Below are 15,703 nucleotides of genomic sequence, written 5' to 3'. Positions count from 1 at the left end.
GGGTGGATCACAAGGTCAGGAGATGGAGACCATCCTGGCTAACACAGTGAAACCCTGTCTCTACTAAAAATACAAAAAAAATTAGCTGGGCGTGGCAGCGAGCGCCTGTAGTCCCAGCTACTGGGGAGGCTGGGGCAGGAGAATGGCATGAACCCGGGAGGTGGAGCTTGCAGTGAGCCGAGATCATGCCACTGCACTCCAGCCTGGGTGACAGAGCGAGACTCTGTCTTTAAATAAATAAATAAATAAATAGTAATTTTTCACCTTTAAAGTAAAATTTATCTACTCATAATTTGACTACTTTTAGGTCCTAGTTTCTCATAGAATGAGTTAGGAAGGAAGGACTCCCTCTCCTATCTTCTGAAAGATATTGTAGAGAATTGGAAAAATTTCTTCCTTAAATGTTTGGTAGAATTCACCAGCAAACCTATCTTGGCCTAATGCTTTCTGTTTGGGAAGATTAACTATTGACGCCATTTCTTTAGTAGATATAGTCCTATTCAGATTGTCTATTCTTCCTTTTAAATTTCTCCCTAGTGACCCACGGCTTTTGAAGGATTTTTGTCTCCACTGTCTTTTTCATTTTTTCCCAAACTCCAAGTACCCAAGCCACAAGAAAATAAAATTCCAAACAAGATGAGGCCGAGGCAGGGGTATCAGGAGTTCGAGACCAGCCTGGCCAACAAGGTGAAACCCCGTTTCTACCAAAAATACAAAAATTAGCTGGGTGTGGTGACTCATGCCTATAATCTCAGCTACTCAGGAAGCTGAGGCACGAGAATTGCTTGAACCCAGGAGGTGGAGGTTGCAGTGAGCCAAGATCGCGCCACTGCACTCCAGCCTGGGCAACAGAGTGAGACTCCATCTCAAAAAATAAAATAAAATTCCAAACAAGAAACAAATGCTTTGTTATACTATGCAACCCTATTGTTTATGCAGTTCTCTTTAGGCTTTTAGAAATATAATACATACCTAGTGTACAAATAGTTGTCAGACATTTTATCATTCAAAAGCAGCCCCAAAGGAATATGACAATTTTAATTGACCTTTGATGCTGGTATGCGGTGGGTTACTTGGCCAGTGAGTGACCCTGGCTGATATCAAATATGATATACTTCAACAATTTGATTTCCAATACTTAGCACTAAGAATGCATCAGGCATTATTCTAAAAGTTTTATGTAAATTTATTCCTTATAACAAACTTCAAAGATATATACTGTGGTCACTTCATTTTACAGATGAAGAAACTATGACACAGAGAGGCGAAGTAACTTGATAAGATCAAAACAGTAAGTAAATGGTATAGCCAAATTTTGAACACAAGCTACCTGACTCTAGAGGCCATAACCTTAACCACTACACTATAATGCAATTTTGTAGTTCTCTAGGCATCACTGAAGAAAAAAAAGACGCTCACATAATTTTTTCTTATTTTGTTTCTTTGGGAAAATAAAGCCAATTGGCTAATGCTATTGAGATCTAAGAAAACTTCTGTTCTTGCTTAGAAATGTTAGTTCTTTTATCCATTAAACACACACAAAAAAGCTGAATTTAGTGATGTCTCATATTATCTCATACATATCTGTCCACCACAGGCTCTAAACGGAAAAGGAGAAATAGCAGGTCATGAAACTGTTTTAATGAATGTTTAAGGCAGAAAATGTATATAAATGACTTTTATTCCATATTTAAACTTAAATTTTTATATAGGTTTTAAGTGTTATCTCTTTTCCACAAATTATTTATTACAAAAAGCTCAAGTTGTATTTAACAAAATGGACTTATAACAAATGTCTTTTAAAAGATTCTAAATTTGTTAATTCTTAAGCTACAACCATAAGGACTTCCTGTGTCAGCTTCATTTGTGATTTCCAGATCCTTAGTTAACTTTAAGGATATGAATATTATTTTCTTTCATAAGTAACCTTGGAAAATTGGACAATTTTATGACATGTGCTTTAATAACTGCTGTAGCCGTTAGCTACCAGGTTAAAAAGGATGTACAGATGGCTTTATGTTGATGTGAATATTTGTTTTGAAGATATTTTTTAAGTGTGGATAGGTAATGGGATGTGTATGCAAGGTAATGAATTTTATGTATTTAGGTAAAAAAGAATTATTTTACATTAAGGAGAGTCTGGTTATGCTAGCCTAGAAGAGTATTTTTTTTATTATACTTTAAGTTTTAGGGTACACGTGCACAACGTGCAGGTTTGTTACATATGTATACATGTGCCATGTTGGTGTGCTGCACCCATTAACTCATCATTTGGCATTAGGTGTATCTCCTAATGCTATCCCTCCCCCCTTCCCCCACCCCACAACAGTCCCCAGTGTGTGATGTTCCCCTTCTTGTATCCATGTGTTCTCATTGTTCAATTCCCACCTATGAGTGAGAATATGCGGTGTTTGGTTTTTGTCCTTGCGACAGTTTGCTGAGAATGATGGTTTCCAGCTTCATCCATGTCCCTACAAAGGACATGAACTCATCATTTTTTATGGCTGCATAGTATTCCATGGTGTATATGTGCCATATTTTCTTAATCCAGTCTATCATTGTTGGACATTTGGGTTGGTTCCAAGTCTTTGCTATTGTGAATAGTGCTGCAATAAACATACGTGTGCATGTGTCTTTATAGCAGCATGATTTATAATCCTTACAATGAACTCAAACAAATTTACAAGAAAAAAAAAACAACCCCATCAAAAAGCGGGTGAAGGATATGAACAGACACTTCTCAAAAGAAGACATTTATGCAGCCAAAAAAACACATGAAAAAATGCTCATCATCACTGGCCATCAGAGAAATGCAAATCAAAACCACAATGAGATACCATCTCACACCAGTTAGAATGGTGATCATTAAAAAGTCAGGAAACAACAGGTGCTGGAGAGGATGTGGAGAAATAGGAACACTTTTACACTGTTGGTGGGACTGTAAACTAGTTCAACGATTGTGGAAGTCAGTGTGGCGATTCCTCAGGGATCTAGAACTAGAAATACCATTTGAAGAGTATTTTTTAAACTTAAGAGTATTCTGGCCAGGCACAGTGGCTCACATCTCTTAACACCAGCACTTTGGGAGGCCGAGGTGGGCGGATCACTTGAGGTCAGGAGTTCGAGAGCAGCCTGGCCAACATGGTGAAACCCCATCTCTACCAAAAATACAAAAATTAGCCAGGCATGGTGGCAGATGCCTATAATCCTAGCTACTCAGGAGACCGAGGCAGGAGAATCGCTTGAACTCGGGAGGGCTGAGATCGCACCACTGTGCTCCAGCCTGGGTGACAGAGCGAGACTTCGTCTCAGAAAAAAAGTATTCAGAGAGTATAGAAGTTCTGAGGAGTAAACTATATTTGACAAGTTAGGGGTTGGAAAGGATCAGAAAATGTGTCAACATTTTTGACGAAGTTGGTTAAATGCGACAGATGTATTCACAGGAAGAAAGGCTTATGAAGCCATTACTACATATTGTTAAATAGAAGACAAGTAACAAGAGTAAAACTATAATCTGGATTTCCTTTCTGATAAAACAGCAAAGCTATCTCTGGTGAGATACAAAGATTTCTTCTATCACTATAACGTTCTATCACTAAGCATTTTGACATATTAAGTCATTTTTTAAAAAAGCTAAAATACTAATTTGGAAAGACTAAAATACATAATAATCCTAGTCACATATTCTTTTATCTTTTATGTTTGTGCACCAAAATTAACTTGATATGGTTCAAATGTAGACTAACAGTTCAACAAATGATGTTGGGAAAACTGGATATTCACACGCAAAAGAATGTGCATATTCATTTACCATTCATAAAAATTAACTCAAGATGAATCAAAGACCTAAATGAAAGACAGAAAACTATAAAACTCTTAGAATAAAACACAGGAGTCAATCTTCACAACCTTGAATTAGGCAAGAAACAAGAAAAGAAAAACAAAGAAACTGAATTACAACAAAATTAAAAACTTTTGTACTGCAAATGATATCAACAAGAAAGTGAAAAGATAACTCACAGAAGAAAATATTTGCAAATCCTATTTTTAAGAGACTTGTATCTATAATAAACTCCTAGCCAGGCACAGTGGCTCATGCCTATAAACCCAGCACTTCAGGGGGCTGAGGTGTGTGGATCCCTTGAGCACAGGAGAGCCTGGACAACACAGTGAGACTAGATCTCTACAAAAAAATACCAAAAAAAAAGTTAGCTGGGCATGGTGGTGTGCACTTCTAGTCCCAGCTACCGGGAAGCTGAAGTGAGAGTATCACTTGAGGCTGGGAGGTCGAGGCTGCAGTGAACCGTGATCGCACCACCGCACTCCAGTCTAGGCAACAGAGGGAGACCCTGTCTCAAAAAATTGAAAAGATAAAAAGAAATGAAGTACAGATACATGCTACGACATGGAATAATCTTGAAAACATTATGCTAAGTGAAGGAAGCTAGTCACAAAAGACCACTCTGTATGATTCCATTTATATAAAATATCCAGAAAAGGCAAATCCAGAGACAAAAAGTAGATTAGTGGTGGCTTAGGGATACTAGAAGCTGGGAGATGGGGATTAACTACTAATGGATATGAGGCTCCTTTTGGAGGAACAAAAATTAGATTGTGATGACATTTGCACAAACCTGAGACTAAACTAAAAAGCATTCAATTGAGACAAGGTCTCTGCTGTTACCCAGGCTGGTCTTGAATTCCAGGGCTCAAGCAATTCTCTCACTTCAGGCTCCAGAGTAGCTGAGATTACAGCTGTGCACCACTGCACCTGGCTCTTTAAATGGGTTACCTTTAAATGGGTTACCTTTAAATGGATTAACTGTGTGAAATATGAATTATATCTCAATAAATCTTTTTAAAATTAAATTCTTTAAAAAAAATTTTTTTTGAGACAGTCTCATTCCGTCACCCAGGCTGGAGTGCAGTAGCACGATCTCGACTCACTGCAGCCTCCACCTCCTAGGTTCAAGCGATTCTCCTGCCTCAGCTTCCCAAGTAGCTGGAATTACAAGCATGCACAACCATGCCAGGCTAATGTTTGTATTTTTAGTAAAGATGGGCTTTTGCCATGTTGGCCGGGCTGGTCTTGAACTCCTAGCCTCAAGTGATCCACCCACCTCAGCCTCCCAAAGTCCTGGGATTACAGGCGTGAGCCACCATGCCCAGCCACCTTTATATATTTTTGACTAATATTCATATCTTGTCTCCTCTGACAACTCTTTATAATTTTCGCCTTTCCCAAATTCAGGCACAATAAGACTATGAAGATGTCTTTTATGCCTGAACTCTTCAGGTTTCCTTCACATTATGGAAGAAAAGACAATAGGAAAAATTAGGTTTGTCTGGCACTCTACAAATTTTAATTAATCTCAAATCATTTTAAGAGGTTTTTTTAAAAAAATCAAACTTAAAAGAAAAAAAGAAAACTTAACAAATCAAGAGATTAGCCTTCTCACGTTAATGATGCCAGGTAAAATTTGTTGATAAAAATGTTTCAGTGTTTCATTTCAGGTAAAAAGAAACACGCTCATGTTCATGTAAAGACTAACACAATAACTGTCTACAAGAAGATACATTTTACGAGATTACAGACCAAGAGAATTTTCACTGCATATTGTCCATAATATGTTGTAATCTCATCATCATTTTTTATAAATTGCATTGTTCCTCAATAGTGGATTCCACTCTTCTCTAATCTAGAAAAACATCATTGTCTGCAACATCCTCAACTATCAGCAAACTTAGTCTTCTGGAAGAGACGGGAAAAACTGGCCTCAGTGAAAAATTAGCTTAGCAGATACTATAACAAGTAGCATGGCAGTAAACTCCAAGATGATGATCACTGGGTTTATGTTTCCCAACTAAATGACAAGTACCTTCTCCAGACAGCTAAACAACCACTCCATCAGGAGACCTTAAACCAATGATTCTTAGGAATCCTCCAGAAGCCAACATCTTTGGTGGAAGACTACTAATCAAGACCCTCAAATCAAACAAATGACAATACAAAGTAGACAGCATGGCAACAAGGAAGGCTACAAGGCAACAAGGAAGATTAATTTTCTGATACCTTTGCTACTTTCCCTCTTCTGCTTATTACACTTTGGTACTCCCTAGAGATTGCCTAAAGGTTTCTCAGTATTCTCTCACATTTATCACTTTATACTTAATTCTTTATGGTGTTTTTTGGCCACCTTAAGACTTTTGAGCAGTTTTCTCAAACTATAGCTACTCCCTGAATCTTTCAAATTCCACCATAAAATATATATGTATATATGTATGTGTATATATACATATTTACAGCTGTGTACATATATATATGTGTGTGTGCATATGTGTGTGTGTGTATATATATATATAGTTCCTTTAAATTCTTGAGGCCAATTAATTCCCACAGGTCCCTTTCGATATTTGAATTTTCTTCATATCATTAACCTCAGTCCTCAGTCTTGTAAAAACTGGATCTTTACCTTAATTAAACAAACATACTTCTGCTACAATCATTACAGCACTGTCAGCAGACAGAATCAATCTCACCAAGGCAGGGGACAAATGCTGGAGCTATCCTCACTGCACTAGTCAGTTTTCTCCAGATTTTCCAGACTTCTCTGTAGGAAACGTTTAACTCCTCTGAGAATATGCCCACCTCAGGGAAACAATTCTTGGCTCACTCCTGTTGTGATAAATATTTATATTTCTACTATCTTCTGTAACCCATTAGGGCATTACTTATGTCAACACCAGGTTTTCACCTGCCTCCTGTACACAAACCTACCTTACATATATAGAATAATTGTTAGATGTTCAGATATTTAAAGCCCTTTTCTTTCCAGCATATCACGTGTCTCCGAGAATAACCAGAAACTTCCAAAATGAGGCAGGTATAGGCTACTCAGGAAAGCTCCCAGAAGTGATGACTCCTTATGCATACTGTGCAAGATACTATTCTAAAAGTAAGAATAATACTAGAAAATGTGGCCCAAAATTTCACTCCCATCATCTGCTCTGGAAGCCCAAGAAACTAGTTTAAATTCACTACCACCCAAGATTATCATGAATAATCATATATTCTTTTGATTTCTTAGCAAACCAAGGAATAGTTTGTGTTTACTTAATACTTCCTGTCGTATCACTACAAAAATCACTGGGAAGTGGCTACCTGACTGTAGAAGAGGCACAATTGAACTTCAGGATGTTTTTTCAGCTTGGGTTTGGCAATCTAGGTCCTAGATACAAGTTGTAGTACATGAATAATCATTTTGCTTCTGGAAATTGTATTGCAATTAGCTGATGTTTTCTGTGCAGAGTATTAAAGACTGTTGTGTAGCCATTGCCAAGTCTCATGATTCAGCAATTGCTATGGTTTGAATACTTGTCCCTTCCAAAACTTACGTTGAAATTTTAACTCCAGTGTGGCAGTACTGAGAGGTGGGGCCTTTATGACGGCTCTGCCCATAGGTTAAGTTATCACAGGAGGGGAACTGGTGGATTTATAAGAAGAGGAAGAGTGACCTCAGCTGGCACAAAAGCATGCTCAGCCCCCTCACTGTGTGATACCCTGCACTGCCTAAGGACTCTTCAGAGTCTCCCCACCAGCAAGAAGGTTCTCACTAGCTGCAGCCCCTTGGCCTTGGAATTCTCAGTCTCCATCATTGTAGGAAAAAAAAAAAAAATCCTTTTCTTTATCAATTACCAACCCAGCACTTTGGGAGGCTGAAGTGGGAGGATTGCTTGAGCCCAGGAGTTCGAGCCTAGTCTGAGCAACACAGTAAGACTGTGTCTCTACAAAAACATCAAAAAAATTAGCTGGGTGTGGAGGTGCACATCTGCGGTCCCAGCTACATGGAAAGCTGGGGCAGGATGAGCACTTGAGCCCAAGAGGTCGTGGCTGGAATAAGCTGTGATTACGCCACTGCACTACAGCCGAGACAACAGAGCAAAACCACGTCTTAAAAAAAAAAAAAAAAAAAAAAAATTTAAGTCAATAAATTACCCAGTTTTGGGTATTGTTATAATCAACAAAAAATGGACTACTAACCATCCATTAACAAGAAGAATCCTATATTCTACACATAAATACCTAACAGTATTAAATAAAAGCTGACCAATATGGCAATTTTATTAAACTTATTTGAATCTGCAGATACAAAAAGTGACAGCCAACCTGTATTAATTGGAAAAACTGACAAGAAATAATCTCTGAAAATAATTTTTCCATATTTAAAAATGTATATTTCATATGTTTTTCAAGCCTCCCAAATTTTGAGATAGGTAATTGAAAAGTTAACTACTCCAGCAAACTTCTGTTTCATTTCAATAAATGAATGATTATGCATGCAACAGTATTTGGCACACTACTGTTTGGAATAGGTTTTATTTTTTAGTAAAAAAATGAATCATAGCCAAAACAAAATGTTTTCCCTCTGAATAGTATTTAAAGCTTAAGGGGAAAAAAGTCTTTAATGATGAACATGTTTTCATTTTTCAATGTTTTTAATTTTTAATAAAGATTTTTAATTAAGCTTCAGTCCCTAAGCAGTTTTTAAACTTAGGTTTCATGATCCTTTGACTTCATACTTTTAGATAGAGTCAGTTATCTTCAAAACATGACAAATTTCAGAATCCATTAAAAATTATTTTATTCAAATTATGTTTTCCAAAAGAGAGGGTTCTGTGCTAGTCGTCTTTGAAAGTTTTCATACCTAGAAAAGAAAACACATATATTTACATTCACAAGAAAATTAAAATAGGATCTTTCATTAACTGCCAAATGACTTATCCAAAACAATTTTACATGTCATTTCTAAAAAGCTATAAAAAAACTAAGAAGATAATCTGTAAATGTAATTATTCTTATAAAAAGACAGCAAGCATAGGAATTTAAATATCGGGGCAGTTTTGATTAGCTTTTATCAGAGAGCACAAATCATAAGAAATAATTGTTTATCTTCTGGAAATTTAAGAGCTAGAAGGGACCTAAGGAAAAAAATCAAATTCAACTCCTATTTCCTCATTCCACAGATGAGCAGATGAGAGAAATTTGCTCAGGGTCACACAGCTACATTATGCCAAAATTCAAACCTAGTGCATTCCAATGCTCTCCATGCTACACCATGGTACCACTTCTCAACAAACTCTTCCTAGGCATCCTCCCATCTCTAGGATACTCAAAGTGAAAAGAAATATCTATAAAACATGGGAAAGTTGGAAAATAGATTCATTAGCCATTCATGTACACGGTGCAGTATAAACTACTCTTGTACCCTAAAGGTACATGTTTACTGTAGATCTTCAAAACAACAGAAAAAAAGTTTTGATTGATATTTCAAGTCTCATAGATGGTACTTCTAAATGAAAATACACAAATACTTACAAGCTTTAATAGTGGTCCCTAAAACATAGGCAATTATATTTTCCTGTCTTTAAAAATTCATAATGGCTACTATATAACAAAATATTTAGGGTAAGAACTGTTTCTCATCAGATCTGTATAGTACATACTTTAATGGCATGCAGTGCTGATGTCCACAATAAAAGAATATGTTTAAATGTCAAAAAAGGAATATATTCACAGGCAAAACAGATATTCAGTTATAAAAAGCCTTAATATTAGAGACAGAAAATGCCTCATACCATTTCAGAACCACATTTGCCGGAATGAACATTTCAGATGGGCTTGGTGTCATCTGGGCCTGAGAGACAGCAAATGATGAAGCAAAGTTGTAGAAATTGTCCAACATCTTTTGTGTGAACTGAAAAGTTAATAACAGATTAATGGATTATACTAAATACTTCATTTAGAACTCAATATTTTTAAATTAAAAATGTTCTCACATTAACTTGTTTATAAAGAGTGTCAGTTCTAAGACAGTCTAATGCTGAAAGTTGGCTGGGTGCGGTGGCTCATGCCTGTAATCCCAAAACTTTGGGAGGCTGAGGCAGGAGAATCACTTGAGGCCAGGCGTTCAAGACCAGCCTGTGCAACAAAGTAAGGCCCTCTCTCAAAAAAATAAAATCAAATAAATGAATAAAAAAGAATGTTAAGAGTAATCATACATACAATGACACTGTGAAATATGCTACTCACTTTGGGGAAAAAAAAAAGAAAAAAATTTTTCTTCAAAATATTTTCTTTCATCTCCACGTCTGCATCCACTGTGTCCCTTCTCAATTATCACTCTCCTCAAATCAACCTGTTTTCTCATATAAAATAGTAACCATCTCTAAGAAGCCTTTTACCTGCCAGAAAGATAAGAGTTTACGTATTATAAAGGAGCAACTGGTTATTTCCATTGCTGGAAAGAAGATAAAGGCAGCACTATTCCATTTCCTCTGTTTCCTAATCTGTTTCTTTTCCTTGACTCTAAAATGATCAAATTCACTAACATACTCCAAGTCTCCTTGGTAGAAGCTAGAATGTGAATCAAATGGGCTTAAATACTAACCCTAAAAGTAACTGAACTTCTGAAGATAATACTACCTTCTACTCACTCAAAAATAATCTTTCCAGCATCACTTTCTCAAATATACAAAATCAGCCATACTGTCTCTTCTCTACACAAGAGAATTGATCTTATTAGGTTTTTTTTATTTGGTTGTTGAATAATATGAAGGCAGTATAATCCAAGAGACTCTACTGTGAAGGCACCTGATTAATATCAAAAGCTCAGTAAAGTCACTAACAGTTTGTTCGTTTGTTTTTGAGACAGGGTCCCACTCTGTCACCCAGGCTGGAATGCAGTGGCACAATCATGGCTACACTGCAGCCTTGACCTCCCAGGCTCAAGTGATCCTTCTGCCTCAGCCTCCCAAGTAGCTGAGACTATAAGCATGCACCACCATGCCTGGGTAATTTTTTATCTTTTTATAAAGACAGGGTCTCACTATGTTACCCAGGCTGGTCTCAAAATTCTAGGCTCAAGCAATCCTCTCATCTCAGCCTCCCAAAGTGCTAGAGTTACAGGCATGTGCCACTGTACCCAGACTAAAGTCACAACTAAAAGATCAATATTAGGAAAAAAAATAATAAACAGCACTAAAGTCACAACTAAAAGATCAATGTTAGGAAAAAAAAATAATCAACAGCAGTCCTCCACACCAGTGACAATAATTTTTAAGTGTACCTTTAAAAAGATTCCATTCAGAATATAAACAAAGCATTTTCTCCAACACCTAGAAAAAATGCTAAGACAAACTAATAAGATTTTTGTGGAAAATATTATAAAGACTACTGAGAGACAGAAAAGAAAACAAAAGGACCTATATATACCATATTCAATGGAAAGATATACCATGTTCAATGGAAAGATATAACATGTCACATATGGGAAGACAATGTGGTAAAGGTGGCCAATTCTCCCCAAATTAAACCTATATATCCAATGTTATTACCAACAAAATTCCAACAAGTTTCTTCATAAAACTTGACAAGCTAATACTATTTCATGAACAAGCTGATATAATTATTATGAAGAATATCTACACAATTATTATGAAGAATACCTATACATATTTTGATGACTGTGAGGAGGAACTTGCCCCACTGGCAAAGAGACAGGCAAATAAACTAATTGGAATAAAAGAGAGAGCCCAGAAATAAACCTAAGCATATATGACAAAGATGCTATTACTCATGGTAAAAAAAAAAAAAAAAAAAAAAAAAAATGGGACTAATTACTCAATTCATGGGGCTGGGACTAGTTTTCCATAAGGGGAAAAATGAATTTAATTCCCTTACCATACTGCACACAAACATATTCAAAAAGTAAACCTTAAGGCTTTAAGAACTAAAAGAGAAGATCTTAGGCTCTGCTTGAGGCCAGGAGTTCGAGACCAGCCTGGGCAACAGCGAGACCCCCACATCTCTATGCGCATGTGCGCGCGCGCGCACACACACACACACACACACACACAAAGGGGCTGAGAGAGAGAGAGAGAACATCTTTACATCTTTGCATATCAAGATAGAGAAGGATTTCTCAAACATTAAAAAACCCACAAATCCACAAATCATAAAAGAAACAATACATTTATCTATATACAAATATAGTATATCTGTATGTAAAAGTCACTACAAGCAATGTTAAAAGACAAGCACCATGCTAGAAGGAGAAAAATGCAATGTATTTACAAAGGATTATTATCCAGAACACATAAAGGCATCTTAGGTTTTTTTCCCAAAAGAGTAAATTTAAAAAGTGCCAAAAGCAATACAACAGAAAATTGGACAAAATATATAAAGTCAATTCCTATAAAAGGAAATACAAACACAGCCCAAAAGTGTGCAAAGATGCTCAATATCACCAGTAATCAAGAAACACAAACTAAATATGATATTCTAATTTTCACTCATCAGTTTGGCAAAATTTTAAAGGTCTGATAAATGTTAGTGAGAACATATGAAAAAGGAAATGAAAAAAAATTTGGCTCATTTATACAGTGGCATACTATGAAGCAATCAAAACAAAGTATATTCCATGTATCAACATAGATAAATCTTTAAAATAATGTTGAATGAACAACAGCAAGTTATACAGAATACTATTTATATTCATTTTTAAAACATACAAAAGAACAAATCAACAAGAAGGAAAAACAAAGGATTCAACACAGAAGAGAAACAAAAAGACTTTCTGTAGTAATGGTGAAAGGAAATAATACCTTGTCTATGGCTATACAATAGGTCCAGAGAATAGTCAGTCAACAGTAAAACAAAAAAGAAAGGACAGTCTGGGCAACATCATGAGGCCCCATCTCTACGAAAAATTAAAATGTTAGGTGGGTTTGGTGATGCTTGCCTGTAGTCCCAGCTACTTGTGGGAAGATTGAGCCTAGGAGTTTGAGGCTGCAGTAAGCGGTGATTGCACCACTGCGCTCCAGCCTAGGCGACAGAGTGAGACCTTGTCTCAAAAAAAAAAAAAAAAAAGGAGAATTCCAAGTGGAATGTTTCCGAGACCAATTTGAAACTGATATGTTTAAATAAACTGAATGAGAATTTACACTTAGTAGAGTTTGAGCATAAATTAGAAGTAGAAACATAGAAATCTATGCAAAGGAAAAAAATGAGGAAAAATGAAAAGTTATACAAGAAAAGAAATGTAATCATTGTACCACACATAGCTCAGTGCTGAAAAATATCTACCTTCTCATAATATTGTAAACTTTTAATACTGATTTAACAAAAATGTATACTGATAAGGTGAGGAGAAAAGAAGTGTGTACATGTTGGGAAGCAGGGAAGTGAGAGTTTCATCATGTCTTATATTAGTAAATAAATAGAAAATATCTATAACAGAAAAACTAACAGATTAAGCAAGGTTTTTTCTGATATATGGAAATAATCGACACTAGGAAAAATAGATTAAAAAGGGGAGGGGAGTTGAAGATCATAGCTTCTAAGGAGCAAAATAGAAGTAGAATGTAAGAGTCATAACAGAGGACAGCTGTTTCACATATTAAACTATTTGAGGCCTGGCACGGTGGCTCACGCCTGTAATCCCAACACTTTGGGAGGCCAAGGTGGGTGGATCACGAGGTCAGGAGTTTGAGACCAGCCTGACCAACATGGTGAAACCCCGTCTTTACTAAATATACAAAAATTAGCCAGGCCTGGTGGCACATGCCTGTAATCCCAGCTACTTGGGAGGCTGAGACAGGAGAATCGCTTGAACCGGGGAGGCGGAGGTTGCAGGAGCTGAGACTGCGCCATTGCACTCCAGCCTGGGCAACAGAGTGAGACTCCTTCTCAAAAAAACTTTGACTAATATCCAGAATCTACAAAGAACTTAAACAAATTTACAAGAAAAAAAAACAAACAACCCCATCAAAAAGAGGGCAAAGGATATGAACAGACACTTCTCAAAAGAAGACATTTATGCAGCCAACAGATACGTGAAAAAACGCTGATCATCACTGGTCATCAGATGCAAATCAAAACCACAATGAGATACCATTTCACAACAGTTAAAATGGCGATCATTAAAAAGTCAGGAAACAACAGATGCTGGAGAGGATGTGGAGAAATAGGAATGCTTTTACACTGTTGGTTGGCCTATAAACTAGTTCAACCATTGTGGAAGACAGTGTGGCGATTCCTCAAGGATCTAGAACTAGAAATACCATTTGACCCAGTGATCCCATTACTGGGTATATACCCAAAGGATTATAAATCATGCTGCTATAAAGACACATGCACACGTATGTTTATTGCGGCACTATTCACAATAGCAAAAATTTGGAACCAACCCAAATGTCCATCAATGACAGACTGGATTAAGAAAATGTGGCACATATACACCATCGAATACTATGCAGCCATAAAAAAGGATGAGTTCAAGTCCTTTGCAGGGACATGGATGAAGCTGGAAACCATCATTCTGAGCAAACTATCGCAAGGACAGAAAACCAAACTCCATATGTTCTCACTCATAGGTGGGAATTGAACAATGAGAACACTTGGACACAGGGCAGGGAACATCACACACGGCGGGTGGGCCTGTCGTGGGGTGGGGGAACAGGGGAAGGGATAGCATTAGGAGAAATACCTAATGTAAATGACGAGTTAATAGGTGCAGCAAACCAACGTGGCACATGTATACATATGTAACAAACCTGCACGTTTTGCACATGTACCCTAGAACTTAAAGTATAATAATAAAAAAAAACTATTTGACATTTAAACCAAATACATGTAATACTCATAAAAATTTGGAGTAACTAAGTAATTAAATTAGAAACATGTTTAAACACATACAGATAGTATTATACATATGTTGTGGATACACAGGAATTTTTTTAAGTTCTAAAATATGAATAGGAAAGATATAAAAAGTTAGAAGGTAAAAGGGAGGAAGAGAAGCAGGCAGCAGTGGGCTATACCTATAATGCCTTAATTTCTTTTTTAAAAATTAGTGGCAAATAAGACAAAATGTAACAGTTAAATCCAGGGGGAATTACACACTTCCTCCAGGGGGAAGTCTTAATGTATACCCCATCATAAAGAGAGCTCTGTAAAAACAGGTGTTACCCTATTTTGTGGACCTATTTGTATCTATGCGTGCTTAGAAATGCCTGGTATGGGCTGGGCGCAGTGACTCATGCCTGAAATCCCAGCCCTTTGGGAGGCCAAGGTGGGCAGATCACGAGATCAGGAGATCGAGACCATCCTGGCTAACAGAGCAAAACCCCGTCTCTACTAAAAAATACAAAAAAAAATTAGCTGGGCATGGTGGCGGGCGCCTATAGTCCCAGCTACTTGGGAGGCTGAGGCAGGAGAATGGCGTGAACCCAGGAGGCGGAGCTTGCAGTGAGGCGAGGTCGCGCCACTGCACTCCAGCCTGGGCTACAGAGCGAGACTCCGTCTCAAAAAAAAAAGAAAAAGAAAAAAAGACATGCCTGGTACAGAGTAGTTACATAATAACTATTTGTGGAAAATATAAGTTACTCTATTTTCTCTGTATTTAAAATATTTCATAATACATTTAATTAAAACTATAGTTTTATTTAAAAACTCAAATAATTTATAAACATGTACAGTAAAAAAGTCTTCTTACCCTTCTCCAGGGATAACATTTTAATGTGTATTTTGCAGACACTTTTAAAATACTGTCTACACAGGATACTATGATTATTTTATAGTTTGTTTTCAGCACAGCAGTTTATTTGTAAAATTATGGGAAAAAAACATTTTTGAGACCCAGAG

At 36.8% G+C, this 15,703-nt stretch overlaps 1 protein-coding gene across 3 annotated transcripts in view; it reads right to left on the bottom strand.

Annotated features, from left to right (window-relative positions):
- Window positions 1-8,625: 8,625 nt before the first annotated feature.
- The window catches only part of HIKESHI (heat shock protein nuclear import factor hikeshi), a 49,891-nt gene continuing 42,813 nt past the window's right edge, over window positions 8,626-15,703 (bottom strand). For 2 of the 3 annotated variants that reach the window (XM_055283162.2, XM_063641526.1), the window contains exons 4-5: window positions 9,637-9,755; window positions 8,626-8,705 (exon numbers count right to left, since the gene is read on the bottom strand). In XM_055283162.2, coding sequence (XP_055139137.1) covers window positions 8,651-8,705; window positions 9,637-9,755 — 174 coding nt within the window. In that variant the 3' untranslated portion in view covers window positions 8,626-8,650. The remainder of the gene's footprint in view (window positions 8,706-9,636; window positions 9,756-15,703) is intronic. The other variant, XM_055283163.2, reaches the window with a different exon arrangement.

This window comes from Symphalangus syndactylus, chromosome 6 (genome assembly GCF_028878055.3).
Source record: "Symphalangus syndactylus isolate Jambi chromosome 6, NHGRI_mSymSyn1-v2.1_pri, whole genome shotgun sequence".
Classification (NCBI taxonomy): domain Eukaryota; kingdom Metazoa; phylum Chordata; class Mammalia; order Primates; family Hylobatidae; genus Symphalangus; species Symphalangus syndactylus.
This window is presented reverse-complemented; position numbering and strand designations above follow the sequence as displayed.